At 44.8% G+C, this 20,954-nt stretch overlaps 2 protein-coding genes across 3 annotated transcripts in view; one reads left to right on the top strand and one right to left on the bottom strand.

Moving 5' to 3' along the window:
• Nucleotides 1–20,954, top strand: part of LOC141094192 (uncharacterized) — a 580,189-nt gene that overhangs the window by 9,453 nt on the left and 549,782 nt on the right. Inside the window, exons 3-4 of one of the 2 annotated variants that reach the window (XM_073579955.1) lie at nt 5,630–5,707; nt 5,837–6,016. In XM_073579955.1, the coding sequence (XP_073436056.1) occupies nt 5,630–5,707; nt 5,837–6,016 (258 nt within the window). The remainder of the gene's footprint in view (nt 1–5,629; nt 5,708–5,836; nt 6,017–20,954) is intronic. The other variant, XM_073579954.1, reaches the window with a different exon arrangement.
• Nucleotides 1–20,954, bottom strand: part of LOC141094286 (uncharacterized) — a 1,055,204-nt gene that overhangs the window by 665,393 nt on the left and 368,857 nt on the right. The gene's annotated exons all lie outside the window — the stretch shown is intronic.

Genomic DNA, 20,954 nt, shown 5'->3' with positions numbered 1-20,954 from the left:
AGAAAGCCATTCGAGCAGACAAAGAACTTTATTACCAAAAGATATATGCAGCGATAGAAAACGAACATCCGAAGGGCAAGACCAGGAATACCAAAAGGTCAAGGACATATGATGAAAGTTTCAACAAAAAGTGAGAATTTTGAAAGACTCCAACAGGAACAAACTGAGTCAAAACATATCAAAGAAAGCTGGATCGAATACATGGCGCACCTCTGCAAGAACGACTCGCTGACACGGGAAGAAACTGAAACTAGAAATGAAACATCGTGAAAGATAAAGTCACTGCTGCCATAAAGCTTCTGCTAACAAACAAACCACCTGAATGTGACAATATTCCAATAGAGCTAATAAAGTCATCTGAAGCATCAATTTATATCATCACACACCTGTCTCAACAGATATGGACAATTGGTAAATGGCCCAAGGACTGGATAAGATCGATGTTTATTTCTATTCCGTAAAAGGGAAATGCTACTGACTGTGGAAACTAACGTACTATTGTGCTCATACCTCATGCCTGCAAGATACTACTGTATTGAAGATCATGCAAAGACAGCTGCAGCTTTACTTTGCCAAAGAACTGCCAGAGGAACAAGCAGGATTCAGAAAAGGCAGAGGAGCAAGAGATGCAATTTGCTAACATTAGATATATTCTTTGGCCTTTTCCATTATACAACAAGGTGGTCTATTTTCACTTCGACTACAGCAAAGCATTTTATTGTGTTTATCACCAGAAAGTTTAGAATCCTACGAAGGATATGCCTGTGCCAAGCCATCTGATCAGCCTCATTAGGAACCTTTGCATCGACCAAGAAGCAACAATCTGAATCGAACATTGTGAAACAGCATGGTTCAAAGTAGAGCGAGGCATCTGATAAGGCTGAATCCTGTCACCATGTCTCTTCAATTTATATGCAGAAACTATTTTCAATAAGGCTGGACTTACTGAGCAAGAAGGAATCAAAATTGTTAGACGAATCCTCAGCAATCTTAATACGCAGATGAAGCATTGATAGCAACAAGCATAGATTGATGGACTTATTACGAGGTGTCAAGATGGAAAGCTCAAACATGTGACTCCTACCCAATACAAAGATCTTGACTATTGACTGGGACACATTTGAGATGGTCGGCAATGAGCTGAAGTTGTAAATAACTTTTGCCTACTTAGATCAATGATCACTCGAGATACATTGATGATACTGGAAGTCAATAGTGTGACCCGCCGCCGTCCCACGGGCATCGGCTCCCTCCGCAGATAATAATAATAATAATAATAACTAAATAATAATAATCTTTATTTATATAGCGCCAACATATTCCGCAGCGCTTTACAGTTGAACAGTTTCAAACACAACAGTCATAAGTAACAACGTTAACAATACAATAATTAAAGCGAAATAAGACGACCCTGCTTGTGGAGCTTACAATCTACAATGAGGTGGGGGAGATACAAAGCATAGGTTTGTATTTACAATGACGGTCCAGCCATCTTCAGGGGGTGGGGGTTAGATGGAGATAGTGAATGGGCTACACACACACAAACATAACATGACTTTGATTACTGAATGTGATAGGCCGCTCTGAACAAATGCGTTTTGAGCGAGCGCCTAAAACTATACAAATTGTGGATGATCCTAATATCTTGGGGTAGAGCATTCCAGAGGATTGGTGCAGCACGGGAGAAGTCTTGGAGTCGGGAGTGGGAGGTACGGATTAGGGCAGAGGTTAGTCGAAAGTCATTTGCAGAGCGCAGCGGTCAGTTAGGCCGATAGACAGAAATGAGGGAGGAGATGTAAGGGGGTGCCGCACTATGGAGAGCTTTGTGGGTGAGAACAAGTACTTTGAATTGTACCCTGTAATGAATTGGCAGCCAGTGTAACGACTGGCGAAGAGCGGACGCGTCTGAGTAACGATTAGCCAGATGGACAACCCTGGCTGCTGCATTAAGGATAGACTGGAGAGGGGAGAGTCGAGTGAGAGGGAGGCCAATTAATAGAGCATTACAGTAGTCCAGGCGGGAGTGGATCAGGGCGACAGTGAGAGTTTTTGTTGTTTCCATGGTGAGAAAAGGGCGGATTCTAGAGATGTTCTTTAGGTGTAAGCAGCATGAGCGGGCAAGAGATTGTATATGGGAGGTGAAGGAGAGATCGGAGTCGAACATAACACCCAGACAGCGTGCCTGCTGTCGGGGTGTTATTATGGTGCCACCCACAGAGAGGGAAATGTCAGATTTAGGGAGGTTAGTAGATGGTGGGAGCAGAAGAAGTTCAGTTTTGGAGAGGTTGAGTTTCAGATAGAGAGCAGACATGATGTTGGAGACTGCAGACAGTCAGTGGCGTTCTGTAGTACAGCGGAGGTAAGGTCAGGGGATGATGTGTACAGTTGTGTGTCATCAGCATAAAGATGGTACTGAAAGCCAAATCTGCTGATGGTCTGTCCAATTGGGGCCGTATAGAGAGAAGAGAAGGGGGCCAAGGACTGAGCCCTGAGGTACCCCAACAGTGAGAGGAAGAGGAGATGAAGTGGAGCCAGAAAACAGAACACTGAAGGAGCGGTCGGAAAGATAGGAGGAGAACCAGGAAAGAGCAGTGTCCTTAATGCTTAGTGACTGGAGCCTAGAGAGTAGGAGAGGATGAGCTCTCACTCACCCGGCGGCGCGCGCGCTCCCTTCTTCCTCCTGCTCACGTGCTTCTCCTCTTCCTGGCCTCCGGGCAGCTCCCCACCTTCACATGCACACTAGGGCGCGGGCGCGCGCCCGTCCTGATGGTTAACCCTGCGGTGGGTGGCGGCCGATTAGCAAATCACCTGCCAGCAGGGGATATATCAGGCGTCTCCCATAAGGGGATGACGCCTGGTTGTGTGAAGTCCATACATTGATTTGGCCGCCTATAGGGTTCCTATAGGTTTTCCTCCTGTCCTATACTCTTCCTAGCCTTTTCGTCTCTGCCTCTCCTGGTTGCCCTGCCCGCCCTCCGTCCTGCTGGTCCGTGTCTCCTAGTCATCAGTTCTGACCCACTCCCTGTGTCTGGTTCCCTTCCTGTCCAGTTTCCTAGCCTGTTGTCCTCCTGTCTTCCCTATCTTCTCGGTTACTGTTGCTTTGTATGTCTCCTCGTCTCGCACCTTGGTCTCGGAGCTGTCTCCCAGTCCTGCTGTGGTCACTCCGGTCCTTTGAGCCGCCCCTCTTGGTTTCAGCTGTCGCGGTGTCTGATTTTCCCCCCCCCCCCCACGGGCCTGCCCCAAACGGTCCCTGTATAGGGGTCAGTTCCACCTGGTGCGCTCGCCCCGGGGGCCTCAGTTCCGCGACCCAGAGGGTCCACTCTCGGACACTGCCAAAACCCCCGAAGCATCACAAATGGGAGAATAACTATGGGCAAATCAACAATGAAGTCACTGGACAAGGTCTTCAAATCGATTAAGACATGGCTCGTATAAAGTCTGGTGTTAACTGTAGTAACGTATGGATGCAAAACCTTGACGATAAAAAAGCAAGACCGAAGAAGAATCAATACCTTCAAAATGTGGTGCTGGAGAAGAATGTTATATATACCATGGGTGGCAAGAAGAACAAACAAATCAATTTTGGAATCAATTAAGCCAGACATGTCACTCGAAGCAAGGATCACCAAGCTACAACTTGTCTACTTTGGTTATATGAAGAGTGATCACCTTGTTCCTTCTGTTCTTCTGATCATGATGTCCTTCTCCAGTGAAGAGGAAGATCAGCCACCCGATGGCGTAATACTATCAAGGTAGCAGCGGAAAATAACCTGATGGACCGATCTAGGTTTGCAGAGGATCAATCTTCCTACAGAGCATTCATTCATCAGATCTCCATTGCTCGAGATCGAAATGAAGGTCATTAAATGTGAAATTGACTCTCCTATGAAGTCCGGCCACAGGGCAGAACACATAAAAGACATGGGCCTCTTATCCCCTACCATGGCATCAGCATCCCACGATCTTGTCACACAGGGCACCGTTGACCATCAGAAATGAAGGCCACTGTTAGAAGTCTTTTATATACAGTTGTGCTGAAAATTTTTTGCTTTCTTGGCCTTTTTTCAGAGAATATGAATAACTCCAAAACTTTTCTCCACTCATGGTTAGTGGTTGGGTGAAGCCATTTATTGTAAAACTACTGTGCTTTCTCTTTTTAAATCATAATAACAACCCAAAACATCCAAATGACCCTGATCAAAAGTTCACATACCCTGGTGATTTTGCCTGATAACATGCAGAAGTTGACACAAATGGGTTTGAATGGCTACTATAGGTAACATCCTCACCTGTAACCTGTTTGTTTGTAATATTTATGTGCATAAAAGCTGAGTGAGTGTTTCTCACACTTTAAATGTTGCAGATCACCAAACAAATTTGTGCCAGAGCGTTGTAAAATGGTAATTGCCAGTTATCACAAACGCTTGATTGCAGTTCTTGCTGTAAAAGGGCGGCCCAACTAGTTGGTTTGGGGTGGCAATTACTTTCTCACACAGGGACCTGTAGTTTTGGATTTCTTTTTCCCATAATAAATACCTTCATTTATAAACTGCATTTAGTGATTGCTTTTGCTATCTTTGTCTAATCTTTTTAAATTTGTTTGGTGATCGGAAACTTTTAAATGTGACAAACGTAAAGAATATGAAATCAGGAAGGGGCAAACACTTTTTCACACAACTGTAGATGTTGCCAAAGGGATAAAAACACAGAAGCACCAAGGGTTATTTCCCAAGCGTGTGCCTGCAACCAGTCCATGAAGAATAGGCAGCACAAAGATGCCATCTATACGCTGCTTGCTTTTTTGGAGGTAGATATGTGTTTGGTTCACAAATTGGTCTAGAGTTTGGCGTTTCTTTGACTTTTTTTAAGTGGGCAGATGTATAACTAGATTGCTAAGGACCCAGGGCACTTTTTGGACCTGGGCCCTTTACATCAGTTTGCTTAAAAGTGTGGGCCTCAATGGAGCTGCTAGTGTCTATGAACACATGTCCAGCTTTTATAAAAGCAGAAAAACAGAGATCTACTGTGTATAGTTTCTGTGTATGATAACATCCCTAATTATTGTATGTATATGTGCTGATGGGTTACTTTGGCAACCGCAGACCTGACCAAGTCCTCCGGGTCTGCCATACACCACAGGCAATCAGATCCCGCCAAGGGGGTTGAATCCGAGTGTTAGTAGCATAACACAGTAATAGTGTCTCAACACCTTAATAGTGCCCCTCTGTGCCTCCACACAGTAATGCTGTCCCCTTAATCCATGCATGCTGTAAAAATTCTCTCTATACGAACCTAACATAGTGATGATTTTACCTTTTGTACCCCGCACACAAGAGATGCACTTTGTTAAAAAAAAAAAAAAAAGTCCTCTTAATATCTTTAGCAGTCACGTGCCGATCATACAGGCATCACATCAGAGATGAAGAGAAATATTCAAAGTGCCAACATTCATTCTTTACACACTCGTCAAGAATTCACATGTATCTCACCTCTGCACGATACTTCTCCCAACTCTAGTAATTGCATTTTTTATATGGTATATTGAATGTTTTTATGTCTGCTCATCTTATGTAGGTTTCTAAAATATTGGAGGCTAATTGATCTTTATAATTTTTCCTATTCATCCAAGATGGATATGGACAGAGACAAGATGGCGGAGAGGATATTACACCTCACCCTAGAGATCCTCTTCCGGCTTACTGGAGAGGTGAGAGATTCTGATGACGTCACATTACATCATTCTTATCTATGGGAATAACAGATGGACAGAACTGGAGAGGTGAGGACTCTGGAAATGTCTGTAGTGAGATTTATTAATGTGTCTCTCCATAACCAGGATTTCACAGTAGTGAAGAAGACCTCTAGTGATCGCTGTCAGGACCCTGTGTCTGAGGGATGGGGAAGACCCCAGAGCCCAGTCACGGGGCCTCCACCTCACCCCCTGATACGTGAGGACATCAATGACCAGAAGATCCTAGAACTCACCTACAAGATGATTGAGCTGCTGACTGGAGAGGTGACACTGCTGGGAATGCTGGGACATTATACAGTAATGCTATGAAGGGATCGGGGGGATGATGGTATCATTGTGTCAGGTTCCTATAAGGTGTCAGGATGTTGCCATCTATTTCTCTATGGAGGAGTGGGAATATTTAGAAGGACACAAAGATCTGTACAAGAACGTCATGATGGAGGTTCCCCAGTCCCTCACATCACCAGGTAATAGGACTAAATACACACGGCCTATAATTATCTGTATGTAAAGAATGAATTCAGTCCCTGTATGTGTTTCCTCCAGATCTATCCAGTAAGAGGACAACACCAGAGAGATGTCCCCGTCCTCTTCTTCCACATGACTGTAACCAAGAAGATCCCAATGCTCCTCAGGATCATCAGGTAGATGGAGAGAAGGTGTCATGAGATCTCACCTATGATGTGTAGACGGCTGTGAAGGTCTTGTGCTCAGTCTTGTTTTATCCACCAGTATTATATGTTTTATACTTGTGTAATGAGAACGGTGGAGATTGCAGGATTAGAGCTGATCATAGATGGGACTTCTCCATCTGTCTGTGACTTTTACAATATTTGTTTCAGAGTGAAGATCTGACCCATATTAATACTACAGAGACATATGTGAGGGGTGATGAGCGGTGTAAAGAGGAGATTCTTACACATGACTACCCAGGTGAGTAGTGACCACTAAATGCAGAGATTCTTTTTATGAGATTATACGAGTCTATGAATGTGCCACCACACATATGAATGTGTCAATGTAATCCTTAACCAATGAATTGAAAGCTGGATGACACTTCTCCCTAAAAAAAAAAATGAAAAGAAACTCATGACAAAAGTACCAGACAGAATTACTTGGGCAGGAGGGTTGGTGACTCTTCAGCTCCTTTCCATGAAGATGACTATCCTGTCAGACTGCGGGGGGGGGGGGGGGGGGTTTATACCTGATTTTTCTGCTTCTTCCTTAAACACCAATCAGGGGAAAACCTTCTCCATTGTTTTTCCTATCTTCAGATGCGTTCTTGTCGCATGACACCGTTATCTCTAGATAGTTGTGAGACTCCTCTTTCTCGCCATCTGTTCCACAGCGACCCATTCTCAGAGTGCTGATTTTTCGCTATGTTCATTTTGCCTGTTAAAATGCAATGGTCTACAATAAGAAGGGTCCAATAAATCAGGGCTGTGGAGTCGGTAAGCCAAACCTCCGACTCCTCAATTTCCATGACACGGGCTCCACGACGCCGACTCCCTCATACATGGATCATGTTTAAGTGATAAATTTATTGTAGTAAAATGGTAACATCAGGCTTTTAATCATTATTATAATACAATAATAGAGAGAACATAAAATATATTTATTGGAATACAACTTAAGAACAAAAAAAACTTTTGCATACTTGAAATTTATTATACACTCTGCAGTAAGTGAGCAAAAACATACTAAATAACATTTGTGCAGTGTATGAGTTTGTTCTGAGAAATACTATTGCCTCCATCAGATCCTCCTTCATAGATGACCTCAAATCTGACCTAATAATTTTAAGGCCAGAGAACAACCTCTCTACACCAACTTGGGTTGGAGGCAAAGCCGTAACCACATGGGCAACATCTCTAACCATTTCAGGGTATAAAGGAATTGCCTCATGCACAGTCAGTATTGATGAACGATTGAACTTTTCTGCTTCTTTGAGAGCAAGTGAAAAATTTTGCTGAAATATGGTCAATCTGTCTACTATGGGAGTGGAATCTTTTTCCCTGCGGCAACGCTTTGCCTGCTCCATGTCGTCCAAATACTTGTCGAAACCAAACGCCTCATCTGATGAGGATGAAGAAATGGCAGCAGTAGCACTGTCAGGACCCGAGTCCTCTTGGTCGTCCTGTATCCCACTCATCCTAACTGCTACCTCAATCAGAGCTTCTTTTCCTTTAGTAAGCTGTTGATCATCCAGCAATGTACAATGACTCGGGTCCACATAAACAGCTGCCAAAATAATTTTATTTTCTAAAAGCAGTGTCTCTCTCCTTTTCATTGAAGCAGCAATTCCGTTTGCGATTAAACCTCCTCTTTGGGACAGGCAAAACAAGTTCTTAGACTCCTTTATAAAAATGCCAGAAGATAAATTCTCAGCTTGTAACTTTTTAGCCACTGTAAATGGGTGATGAAGCAATTCCTTCAATTCAGCCACCTGTGTCCATTGTTCTTCATGTAGTGTTATCTGAGGGTTGGCCATATCTACAAGGAAGGGCTTCAGCTCAAGCAATCACTTATTAATTAAATAAGTGCTGCCCCACCAAGTGGCTTGATCCACAATTGCCCCTTTTCCAGCACGTCTCTTCAAGATGGAATCAATTTTAGGGGTTCTGGCAGCAATAGCCAATTTCCTCACTTTTCTAGCATGTTCCTCTTGCAGACTGATTAGCACTCTATCTCTTATTGCCAGCTGCAGCTTATGCACAACACAGCGCATGTGATGAATAGGAAAGAGGTGTGAAGTAGCGTCAACAAGATCATCTAATTGTAAAGAATCATTTTGCTGTTCTTATGTAGTAATGTCTGTTTGTTCCTCTGTTATGGGAACAGGACTGTGGCCTTCATCTCCAACATACTGAATGTGAAATGTTCTTCTAGCTGCTGTTCACCTTCATTATTCTCATTCATCAGTTTAATTGTACTTATGCTTGAAGCATTTTCAGTTACAATAGCAAGAATCTATTCTTTTTTGAGTTCATAATCTTGCAGATCTTTTTCCAGTAAGGTCTGGAGAAACTGGTGTCATGATCCAGGTTGGATGATGACAGTTAAAAACACATGTAACCTTTTTTTTCTTTAAGCTGTGTGCTTGTGTGGTTTTTGCCCCCAGTGGCCATTGGGATTATTGCACTGTGGTGTCCTTTTGTGCTAAGTTTGCCCCCGGTGGTGGTGAGTGTCATTGCACTCTTGTTTCTTTAGTTTAGTGCACATGATTGTAATGCAGGTGTGATTGCTGGCACTGCTATAAAAGAGTCACAGGTGTTGCAATCAGCGTTGGTGATAGTATTAATTTCCAACCATCCCTAGTGGAGGAAGGAGCTGGAGAAAGCTCCTTGCAGCACGGTCAGAGCCCTGGTGTGGAAGGAGTCAGAGGGGATTTCCTTGCAGCTCTGACAGAGCTTGGTGGCAGCGTTTCAGGAGGAGAGCTGCATTCTGGTGGTGGACTCTGTTGCCAGGAGCAAGGGCAACAGAGTAAAGCTAAGTGGTGTTTCCCTGTTTGTGCCTTTCGATTATGTGTGTTTCAGTGCAGTGGTGGGATTAGTCTCTGCACCGGCCATTTCACTAGAGAGCGGTAGGTGCAGGGCGAGCTAGGGTTTAAAGGTATCCTGAGCGGCGCCCGATGCAGAACCGGCCTAGGGATCGGTTGGAGTGTAGTGACACTGACTCAGGGGAGTGCAGGAGGTCTCCACATCCCCGTTCCCTATCGCAGGGCCCACCATTGTAATTGTTTCCCTGGTGTTTCACCTTTTTATTTAAATACACCGCCTCCAGCAGGGCGAATCTGTTTTTACGTGTATTTCTGAAATTCGCCTGCTGGAGGCAGTGTATCCGGCTGCACGTCTTATTTAAATTCACCTTACTGGAGGCGGTGTATCCAGGGTCGCGTGCGTCATATAAATTCGCACTGCTGGAGGCGGTGTATCCAGGGTCGCGTGTGTCATATAAATTCGCCCTGCTGGAGGTGGTGTGTCCAGTCCACGTAACAATTACAACTGGCCGCTGTGATGAGCTTTAGTATCTTTTTACTACCAGCGTCTTGGTAACAATTTTTTTTGTTGTCACAAACATATCGAACGTTGATAGCAAAATAGTTCACTCTGTGACTTGAGTCTTTTTAAGATCTTCCTTTTGGTTAAGAGCTTCTTCTATCACTAATTTTCTAATACTTTCGGTTTCCTTTTCTCCATTAAGAGCTGTAAAAGCTGGTCGTGCAAATAATGATAATGGTGCACTGTCCTTCACAACGAACTTGATGAGCTGTTTTTGAAACACATCTACTGTCATTGTTACAGTATCTTTGTCGCTTACAAAATGTCTTGTAACTGATGTTTGAGACACTTTCTTTCCTCCTCCTTTGCTTGGTGGGAATTGCTGGTCTATGGTTTCTTGGTGGTGCTGAGATCTTTTTCAACCACAGCTTTGTAAACTTCTGGGTGGCAGTGTTGTAAAATGTCTTTTTAGATTGGAAGCTCTTGAAGGAGCATTTTTATCACTGCCTGAGTATGCACTGATTTTTGGCATCACCGCATTTGTTTTCATCTGGGTCACTTATACACTGACACACAAAATGTTTTTTTTTATCTTAAGTCACTGTGAAATGCTCAAATACAGCTGACTTAATAAGATGCTTCTTAGACATTTATGTAATTTTGTCCTGTAAAAAAAATAAGGTATATTGTAATTCTTGCAAGAATAGGGAATAACTGTATAATTTAGGATAGAAATAAAACAATCTTTGCATAAATCAATAGGACAGATAAGTATAAAGTTTCTAATATATGTTAGATAGCTTTACTCTAACTTCCATTGTCAATCTTGTCTCAGGGTACAGCTCAATAAATGCTTGACGTCCTTTCTTCACAGTCTATGAAGATGGGAGGAGGGAGGGAACATGTTTGCGCTGAATATATTCCAGAACACACACACACCCACATCAATCCTGTTACTGTAGTTCCAAATTTGAGATGTTGGATAACAATTTTTCCCCTTATACTCTATGTATAGTGTATATAAGTCATCAGAGCAGCTAATTTCCCCAAACAGGAGCTAAGAGGAAAAACAAGCTAAAACATCAAGCATACAGAGACAATATATGCTGGACTATTTATGCACAGTTTATTGAAAGTTTAGATATGCTTTAAGAAGTGCTTACCTTAATCCTGCTTTCCTGTTCCCTCCAGAAGTTCTGAGATGAATGTAGACATTCCTTCCTTGTGTGTTTGTTATTTTTTCCCCTTATCTGTAGAGGAGGAGCGTCACTACTTATCATGAACATAAACTGCAGAACAGATTCAGCTCAGCTAAAAGTCTAGACCTTAGATCAGGAATAGGACAGACATTTATAGGACATTTCATAACTTTCCAAAATTCTTGTGAAAAAAATATTCAGCACATTCTGCATTGAACTACTGTACCTAATTTATTATATATTTTACGAGTTGGTCCATTTTATTGCGACTCCACCAATATTGACTCCGACTCCATAGCCCTGCAATAAATCACATCTCAGTCGAAAACTAACAAGTGCAATGCAAATATCTTAGACCAGGGATAAGTCTGTTCACTCTTCAAGTCCTAGAGTGAGACTAAATGAAAAAGGTAAAAAAAAGTCACAAAACTCTTTTACTAACACAGCTTTTATGTTAAAAAAATGAATAAAGCAAAGTTCACATAGCTACTGTATATATCTCTGTCTTACAGAACAACCCAAGCTATAAAACTATTTATTGTCATGATCCAGGCTGGATCTGACAAGTTAAATGGACAAAGTGAACTTTTTTTCCTTTGGCTAGATGCCAAAGTGGGTTGATTGCCCCCGGTGGCCATTAGAATTATTACACGTGGTGTCACTCATTCTAAGTTGCCCCGGTGGTGGTGAGTGGTATCGCACCTTAGTTTTAGGGTTAATGTGCACGCAATTACAAATCAGGTGTTGGGCTCCATAAAAGGGAGCCAGGTGGGTTCAATCACTGTTGGTGATATTGATTGTGTGTTAGTCATTCACAAGCAAGCATGGGTGAGGAAGGAGCTGAACATGAGTCCTGCACAGCCCAGCCAGAGGGGACGAGTGGCAGCTAGATGGTCTGCAAGAAGGGCTGGCATGATGTGGTGGAGTCACAGTTTATGGTGTCGGCAGGAAGTGCTTGCATGGCTTGGTGGAGTGACGACTATGGAGAGAGTTGCACTCAGCTTGCGGGACTTGGTTGCGGAGAGCTGGACTCAAGCATGTTTGACTTTTTGGGCAGGAGTTGAACTCATCTTTGGGACTCTGTTACTGGACAGCTGCAATTGGTGGTGGACTCTGCTCCAAGGCTGCACTATGGTGAAGGATCCAGTTATGGTGATGGATCCAGGTGGAGGAGAAGATGCACACAGGTGGTGGGCTCTGTTGCTAGGAGCGTACGCAACAAAGCAAAGCTAAGTGGTGTTTCCCCTGTATTGTCATCTTTCCTCATGTGTGTTTTAGTGCAGTGGTGGGATTAGTTTCCGCACCAACCAATTCCCTAGTGAGGGTTTAGGTTCAGGGCGAGCTAGGGTTTTTAGGTTCCTGTTGCGCGCCCAGTGCGGAACCGGCATAGGGAACGTTAGGAGCGCAGGGGCACTGGCTCAGGGGAGCTCAGGAGGCCTCCACTTCCCTATCGCAGGGCCCACCATTGTTAATGTTACCCAGGTTCTCCATTTATTATTTAAATTCGCCTTACTGGAGGCGGGGTTTGCAGATTTACGTGTAATACCTAAACTCGCCTGTTGGGAGGCGGTGTATCCAGCTGCACGTCTTATTATTTAAATTCGCCCAACTGGAGGTGGTGTATCCAGGGTCACGTGTGTCTTATGGGTTCGCCTTGCGGTACTCGCTGCATCCAGACACACGTGACCGTGACATTTATCCTGTATAATGAACACAGCAAAAAAGTACATTTTATATACGACAAACATGATGGCGTGGACAAAAAAAACCTTTATAAATAAGAAAGCTTTCAAGTTGTAACACCATTTTTTTTTTATATTGTTCTTGTATGTTGTTAGTTTTTTTTACCTGATGAAGGCTGCACTGTAAAAATAGCACCTGAAACACATTGTACTGTATTTTAACATTTTTTTTTTTTTTTCTTTGAGAAATTAAAAAAAATGTATGGAATAGATTTTTACTGGAATTGGATGCATTTAAGAAATTTTAAGGTGACTAGCGCCACATTTCCTTGGAGTTCCTCTTCACTAAGAATTTACCACCTATGTAGATCCGAAGCACGATCAACACGTAGTTCTCCAAAGTGAGCTGCACACCATACTGGACTATACAAGACACGAAGGAGAGGTGCCCAAAGAATTGATTCCTTGACAATCTCAACGTGCATTTCCACTGATTTAAAGAATATTTTTTTTTTACTATTGGTAAAAACATATTACGCTCAGAGGAAGCGCCGCACTTGTCTGTCTTCTCTCTCTCCCTAAATTAGGGTTTTTCTAAATGTTACTTACTGGGTTATGTTTTGCTAAAATCAGTGTTTTATCAGCAGGAGATTATCACTGTAGGACTAGGTGTCTTATGCCTCCTAGTCCAGACACGCCCCTACCTGTGAATAGCTGCTTTCTGTCAATGTGGGTGGGGTTATACACAGCTCAGCATTCCCAAGCTCTGTTAGATCTATAGCAGATAAAACTGTGATTCTATGACAAATGCTGCCCTCAGTAAAATAAGTGAGACATTGCTGAACTCGGGCTCTCTCTCGCTTCATCATGCTGCTGACAGATTCCCTTTAACCCCTTTCTGACATCTGGCATACGATCCCGTCCACGGTACCCGGGCCCCTATGACTGGGGACGGGATAGTACGTCATCGCGATCAGCAGCGCCGCTGATGGCGGCCGGGTGTCAGCTGATTATCACAGCTGGCCCCGGCACTATGTGTCAGGGGCAGTCACGGACCGCCCCCGACACATTAACCCCCGGCACACTGCGATCAAACATGATCGCAATGTACCGGAGGATCAGGGAAGCATAGGCAGGGAGGGGGCTCCCTCCGTGCTTCCCTGAGACCCCCGGAGCAGCGCGATGTGCAGCGCTGCTCTGGGGGCCTCCTTCCCTGCAGGCCCCCGGATCCAATATGGCCGTGGGGGCATGCATGGAGGCGGCTTCCTCAGTGCCTGCAGAGAGCAGGGCTGAGGAAGCCTTGTGCAGCGCCTGTCACATTGCTGATCTGTCACAGCGCTGTGTGACGTGTCAGATCAGCGATGTCCCCCCCGGGACAAAGTAATAAAGTTTAAAGAAAAGTGTAAAAATAATTTATAAAAAATCGCTAAATAAAAAAAAATATATATATATTCCCTAATAAATTCATTTTTTGGAAATAAAAACAAAAATAATAAAAGTACACATATTTAGTATCGCTGTGTCCGTAACATCGCACCCTATAAAACTGTCCCACTAGTTAACCCCTTAAATAAAAAAACAAAGCAAAAAATAATGCTTTTTCATCATACCGCCGAACAAAAAGTGCAATAACGCGCAATCAAAAAGACGCATATAAATATCCATGGTACCGCTGAAAACATCATCTTGTCCCGCAAAAAACGAGCCACCACACAGCATCATCAGCGAAAAAAATTAAGTTATAGCTTGCAGAATAAAGCGATGCAAAAATAATTATTTTTTATATAAAATTGTTTTTATTGTATAAAAGCGACAAAACATAAAGACATAAATGAGGTATCGCTGTAATCGTACCGACACAAAGAATAAAGCCGCCTTATCAATTTTACTGGACGCGGAACGGTGTAAGCGCACCCCCCAAAATAAATTCTTGAAATGCTGGTTTTTGTTCATTCTGCGTCCCAAAAATCGGAATAAAAAGCGATCAAAAAATGTCACGTGCCCGAACATGATACCAATAAAAACGTCAACTCGTCCCGCAAAAAATAAGACCTCACATGACTCGGTGGGTCAAAATATGGAAAAATTATAGCTCTGAAAATGTGGTGATGCAAAAACTATTTTTACAATAAAAAGCGTCTTTTAGCGTGCGACAGCTGCCAAACATAAAAACGCCATAAATAGTAAATCAAACCCCCCGTTATCACCCCCTTAGTTAGGGAAAAATAATAAAATTTAAAAAAAAAAAAGTGTTTATTTCCATTTTCCCACTAGGGTTAGGGGTGTGTTGGGGTTAGGGTTGGAGTTAGAATTGGGGGTTTCCACTGTTTGGGCACATCAGGAGCTCTCCAAACGCAACATGGCGTCTGATCTGAATTCCAGCCAATTCTGCATTGAAAAAGTCAAACGATGCTCCTTCCCTTCCAAGCTCTGCCATGCGCCCAAACAGTGGTTTACCCCCACATGTAGGGTATCAGCGTACTCAGGACAAATTTTACAACAACTTTTGGGGTCCAATTTCTCCTGTTACCCTTGGGAAAATAAAAATTTGGGGGCAAAAAATATCATTTTTATGGGAAAAAAATATGATTTTTTATGGCTCTGCGTTATAAACTTCTGTGAAGCACTTGGGGGTTCAAAGTGCTCACCACACATCTAAATAAATTTCCTTGGGGGGTCTAGTTTCCAAAATGGGGTCACTTGTGGGGGTTTCAACAGATTAGGTACATCAGGGGCTCTCCAAATGCAACATGACACCTGCAGACCATTCCATCAAAGTCTGCATTCCAAAACGTCACTACTTCCCTTCAGAGCCCCGACGTGTGCCCATACAGTAGTTTTCTCCCACATATGAGGTATCAGCATACTCAGGACAAATTGGACAACAACTTTTGGGGTCCATTTTCTCCTGTTGCCCTTGGGAAAATAAAAAAATTGGGGACTAAAAGATCATGTTTGTGGAAAAAATGATTTTTTTATTTTCACGCCCGGGTGTTATAAACTTCTGTGAAGCACTTGGGGGTTCAAAGTGCTCACCACACATCTAGATAAGTTCCTTGGGGGGTCTAGATTCCAAAATGGTTTCACTTGTGGGAGGTTTCCACTGTTTAGGCACATCAGGGGCTCTCCAAACGTGACATGGCGTCCAATCCGAATTACAGCCAATTTTCCCTTCACCCATGACAGCACCACATGAGAGAGAGGGATCCGCCCCGCCAGGACAGGAACCTACTGAAATATAAGGGGCGGCACCTCTCCCCCGCTTCAGTTGGGTTCCTGTCCTGGAGCGGGATCCCAGGCTGACAGCGGCGGTGCCTGCCATGGATGAAGACATGGACCCAGGGCCATCCTGGCGCGGGAAGAGCAGGTCAGCTTACCTGCAGCGCTGGCCGTCGGCGCCTGGAAGCGCAGTCCCCGGGGTTCCTCCAGCAGGCCCCGGGTTCGTGCGGGTGCGGTAAGGCGGCCTCCATTCGGGGCGCGCCCGCTCGCTCCTTCTCCCTGGGACAGGGGAAGCCGGGCGCGACTTCCGGCGCCTGACGTCAGCGGCGCGGTGCAGCTTGGGTATGCGCCGGCTGACGTCACGGACATGGCGCCTAGTGCGGCGCCGGCCACAAAAGAAGAAGAAGAAGAAAAAAAAAAAAAAAAAGAAGAATGGCCGGCGGTCGCAGGGGGGAGGGTCAAAAGGATCGCTCACCGGGGCCTATTTAAAGGAGGCAAGGAGCAGAACGGCCGGGCTGTTACAATGGGGTCACAGCAGGAACGCTCACCGTCCCTACTGCCTCTACCCCCGTCGCAGACCTCGGCACGGAAGCACGGTAGCCATTCGAGCGGTAAGAGCAGCAGCCGTCCGAGCCATAGATCAAATGATTCCTCGAGATCGAGAGAACACAGACCACATGCTCCAGCGCAGCCTTCCAGCCCGGTACCCGATTTTGTGGGTGGTGAGTGGATCTTCGTGAATGTTAGACCATTATTAATAGGGTCCTTTTTGTGTGTTATTTGCTTCCTTAGGTGAAAGGCAAAAAAGCAGGGAGCAAAAGAAATAATAGGGAGTGTGCGATATGCCAGAACCCCCTAGCGAAAGATTGGCAAAAAAACCTTTGCGCTAGCTGTATACAGCAAACAGTGGCGGAGGAAGTGCCGAGCCTAGCAACTCACCTCAGATCTGTCATAAAATCAGAGGTGGAAGGTTCACTTAAATTATTATTAAAGAAAAAAAGTAGAAGAAACTCCCCAAGTTCTTCATCAGACTCCTCCTCGTCCGAATATCAGGCTGAGCGCATGTCCTCTTCCTCCTCGGATAGTGACACAGGGGGCAGACCGTGTTTTCCGGTTGAGGATACTGATAGTCTCCTTAAAGCCATTAGGTCAACTATGGGCCTTCAGGAGGAAAAAGCGACCAAATCCCTAGAAGATGTAATGTTTGGTGGGTTACAGGAAAGGAAGAAACGCACCTTTCCAGTTAATGAAAAAGTCCAGGCGCTCATCGAAAGGGAGTGGAAGAAGCCTGAAAAATCAGGTAGCCTTCCTTCCTCCTCAAAAAGGAGATATCCCTTTGACCCTAAGGATACGGAAATATGGGACAAGGTCCCAAAAATCGATGCGGCAGTATCCAGGTCATCCTAAAGGTCGGCCCTGCCCCTAGAGGACTCAGGAGTACTAAGAGATCCACTAGATAAGAAAGCAGACTCCTACCTAAGGCATGCTTGGGAAGCAACAGCGGGGGGACTAAAACCTGCGATAGCCGGTACCTGTACAGCCCGGTCTTTAATGATCTGGCTACAGCAGCTAGAAGAAAAAATTGCTTCCAAGATGTCTAGGGAGAAAATTTTAGGAGACATGTATCTGCTACACGGAGCAGCCGCCTTTTTAGCCGACACCTCGGCCGATTCCATGAGGTTGACGGCGAGAGCAGCGGGACTATCAAATGCTGCAAGGCATGCATTATGGCTTAAAGGGTGTCCGGGAGATCTACAATCAAAAGCCAAATTATGCTCCCTTCCATGTGATGGACAATTTCTCTTTGGAAAAAATCTGGACGAAATCCTAGAAAAAGCGGGTGATAAGAAGAAGGGCTTCCCCAGGTTTCAGGGAGATCAAAGAAGACCGCCCTTTCGGAGGGGGAAATTCAATAGAGGCCGGCCTCCGGGAGATCGGAAAAGATGGGAAGACAAGAGGAAGAAAGAGTCTGGATTCATGTTCGGGGGAGCCGCTTCATCCGCAAAAAAGTCCCCTCAATGACGCCGGCATCCCCGTAGGGGGGAGACTGATGCTGTTTGGTCAGGCTTGGTGAAAATATATCTTCCAATACTTGGATTTTAAACATCATAAAGGAAGGTTTAAAATTCCCCTTTTTTCAACAGCCAAGAGCATCATTTGTGGTGACCCCCGTCAGGAGAGGGGTAGAAGAACAGTTGGCCTTAGAGGCAGAGATCCTAAGCCTGCTGGACAAACATGTCCTGATCGAGGTCCCAAGAGGACAGGAAAGAAGGGGTTTCTACTCGCCCCTCTTTCTAATAAAAAAACCGGATCATTCGTTCAGGACGATTATAAACCTGAGAGGCCTCAACCGTTGGATACAGAACCAAACCTTCAAAATGGAGTCAGTGACTTCAGCTATAAGGCTGTTACACCACAACTGCTTCATGGCGGTAGTCGATCTAAAGGATGCTTACTACCACATCCCGATCCATTCAGAATACCAAAAATACTTAAGGGTAGCGCTCTACATTCGGGGCAACCTCAAACATTTTCAGTTCAGAGCCCTTCCATTCGGCATATCCATAGCACCGAGGGTGTTTACAAAAGTAGTTGCAGAGATGACAGCATTCCTCCGCATCCACAACACAATTATAATACCCTACCTAGACGATTTTCTAATTGTGGGCAACTCAGAACGTCACTGCACAGAGCAAGTAGAAAGGGTGATAGATACCCTACGGAATCTCGGCTGGATGGTGAATGTCAAGAAGTCAAGGCTACAACCCTTACAAAGGCAAATGTTCTTAGGTTTCATCTTGGACTCAAATCAACAAATTTGTCTCTTAACAGACGCCAAGGTGGAAAAGGTAAGGGATATGATCTTGGCAACAATAGATCAACCTCACACGACCCTGAGAGGGGCAATGTCCTTGTTGGGCACTCTGACAGCCTGTATCCCAGCGGTCAGATGGGCACAATTTCATACCCGTCAACTACAACCAGAGGTCCTATCAGCACAGAAGTCGCTAAAAGGCTGTTTAGAAGGAAGGCTGGAACTTTCCGTAAAAACCAAAGGCTCTCTCAGATGGTGGCTAGACAGAGCAAACCTACTAACAGGGACACCGTGGCAGAAGCCAGTGTCCGACGTGATAATGACAGACGCAAGCTCCTCGGGGTGGGGAGCGCACCTAAGGGGACAGGTAGCCCAGGGACCCTGGGGACACCTAGAGCAAAACGCATCCTCCAACCTAAGAGAGCTACGGGCAGTAAACAGAGCCCTAAGGATATTCATGCCCACTCTAGAAGGCCGCAATGTCCGGATTATGTTGGACAACAGCACAACAGTAGCCTACATCAACCACCAGGGAGGGACAAGGTCACGCTCCCTAATGCTCGAAACCAACGAGATCTTTCACAGGGCAGAGAGACACCTACACTCCCTATCAGCCCTACACATCAGAGGGGTAGAAAACACACAAGCCGATTTCCTAAGCCGCAACATACTAAAACAGGGGGAATGGACCCTGAATCGGGTAGTGTTCCAAAAGATAGTACATCTTTGGGGAGAGCCAATAATAGACCTCTTTGCCAACAGAAGCAACAGGCAGGTAAAAAGATTCTGTTCACTGAACCCAAAGGAAGAGCCATGGGCAGTGGACGCTTTGCAAATTCCGTGGGATTTCAAGCTAAGTTATGCCTTTCCTCCGGTAGCTCTAATCCCAGTAGTAGTGAAAAAGATAAGGGAAGATCAGGCCAGAGTGATCTTAATAGCCCCGTTCTGGCCAAAAAGGCCATGGTTCTCACTACTACAGATAATGTCCCTCTCAGATCCGTGGGTACTGCCAGAGATTCCAGACCTGCTAGCTCAGGGTCCGGTATTCCACACGCAAGTCAAGGGGTTCCATCTGACGGCGTGGAATTTGAAAGGTCACTTTTAAGTAATAGAGGATTCTCCCCTGGGTTGGTGGCTACACTGATGAAAAGTAGGAAGCCAGTAACAACTAATATATACGGTAGAATATGGAATAAGTTTCTGCAGTTTCTGGGGAAACCATTAGACCAAGAACCCCCGATCAAGACTATCTTAGAGTTCTTACAGGCAGGTCTACAGCTAGGCCTAGCGGTAAATACACTCAAAGTACAAGTTTCAGCGCTAGGCGCTCTATATAATTGTAACATAGCGGCAAACAGATGGATAGCTAGGTTTATTAAATCCTGCCACAGGTCTAGACCAGTCCCATCGCAAAAAATGGCTCCCTGGGATTTAAACCTTGTGTTAGAAGCTTTCACAAAGGAACCATTTGAACCAGTACAACAACTATCAGTGAAATATCTTACCCTAAAAACCATTATTCTAGTGGCCCTTACATCGGCACGTAGGGTAAGTGACCTGCAGGCCCTATCAGTTAGTCCACCGTATACCCAGGTATACCAGGACAGAATTGTCCTAAAAACAGACCCTGCTTATTTACCGAAAGTGGTGTCGGATTTTCACCGTAGCCAGGAAATCGTCCTCCCCTCCTTCTGTGAAAATCCGAAAAACCCAGGAGAGGAGAAATTCCATAATCTAGATGTGAAAAGAGCCCTCTTAGAGTATATATCAGTAACCAGCCAGTGGAGGAGGTCCCAGTCCCTATTTGTAGCCTTCCAGGGTGCCAGGAAAGGTTATGGAGTATCGAAAGGGACTATTGCCAGATGGATTAGGGAGGCCATTAGTGTAGCCTACTCAGCTAGTGGTGTTCCGATTCCTGATGGCATCAAGGCTCATTCCACCAGAGCCGTGGCAACCTCCTGGGCTGAAAAGGCAGAGGTATCAATTGAGCAAATTTGTAAGGCCGCTACCTGGGCCTCACCCTCAACCTTTTTTAAGCACTATAGATTAAATCTATCCTCCTCGGCTGACTTGACCTTTGGTAGAAGGGTGCTGCAAGCGGTGGTCCCTCCCTAAAGGTGTTTCGAAGTCTCCAAAAATCTCTCATGTGGTGCTGTCATGGGTGAAGGGAAAACCACCATGGTTACTTACCGGTAGCCGGTTTTTCCGGAACCCATGACAGCACCCGTATATTCCCCCCCCTTTTTTCACCGTATGGGTGTGCACAATAGTCGGGTGTATTTGTGT

The sequence above is a fragment of the Dendrobates tinctorius genome, unplaced genomic scaffold, assembly GCF_039654945.1.
Source record: "Dendrobates tinctorius isolate UK_male_01 unplaced genomic scaffold, ASM3965494v1 ptg000063l, whole genome shotgun sequence".
NCBI classification, from domain to species: Eukaryota; Metazoa; Chordata; class Amphibia; order Anura; family Dendrobatidae; genus Dendrobates; species Dendrobates tinctorius.
The sequence above is the reverse complement of the archived record's forward strand: the minus strand, read 5'-3'. Positions and strand labels throughout refer to the sequence as shown.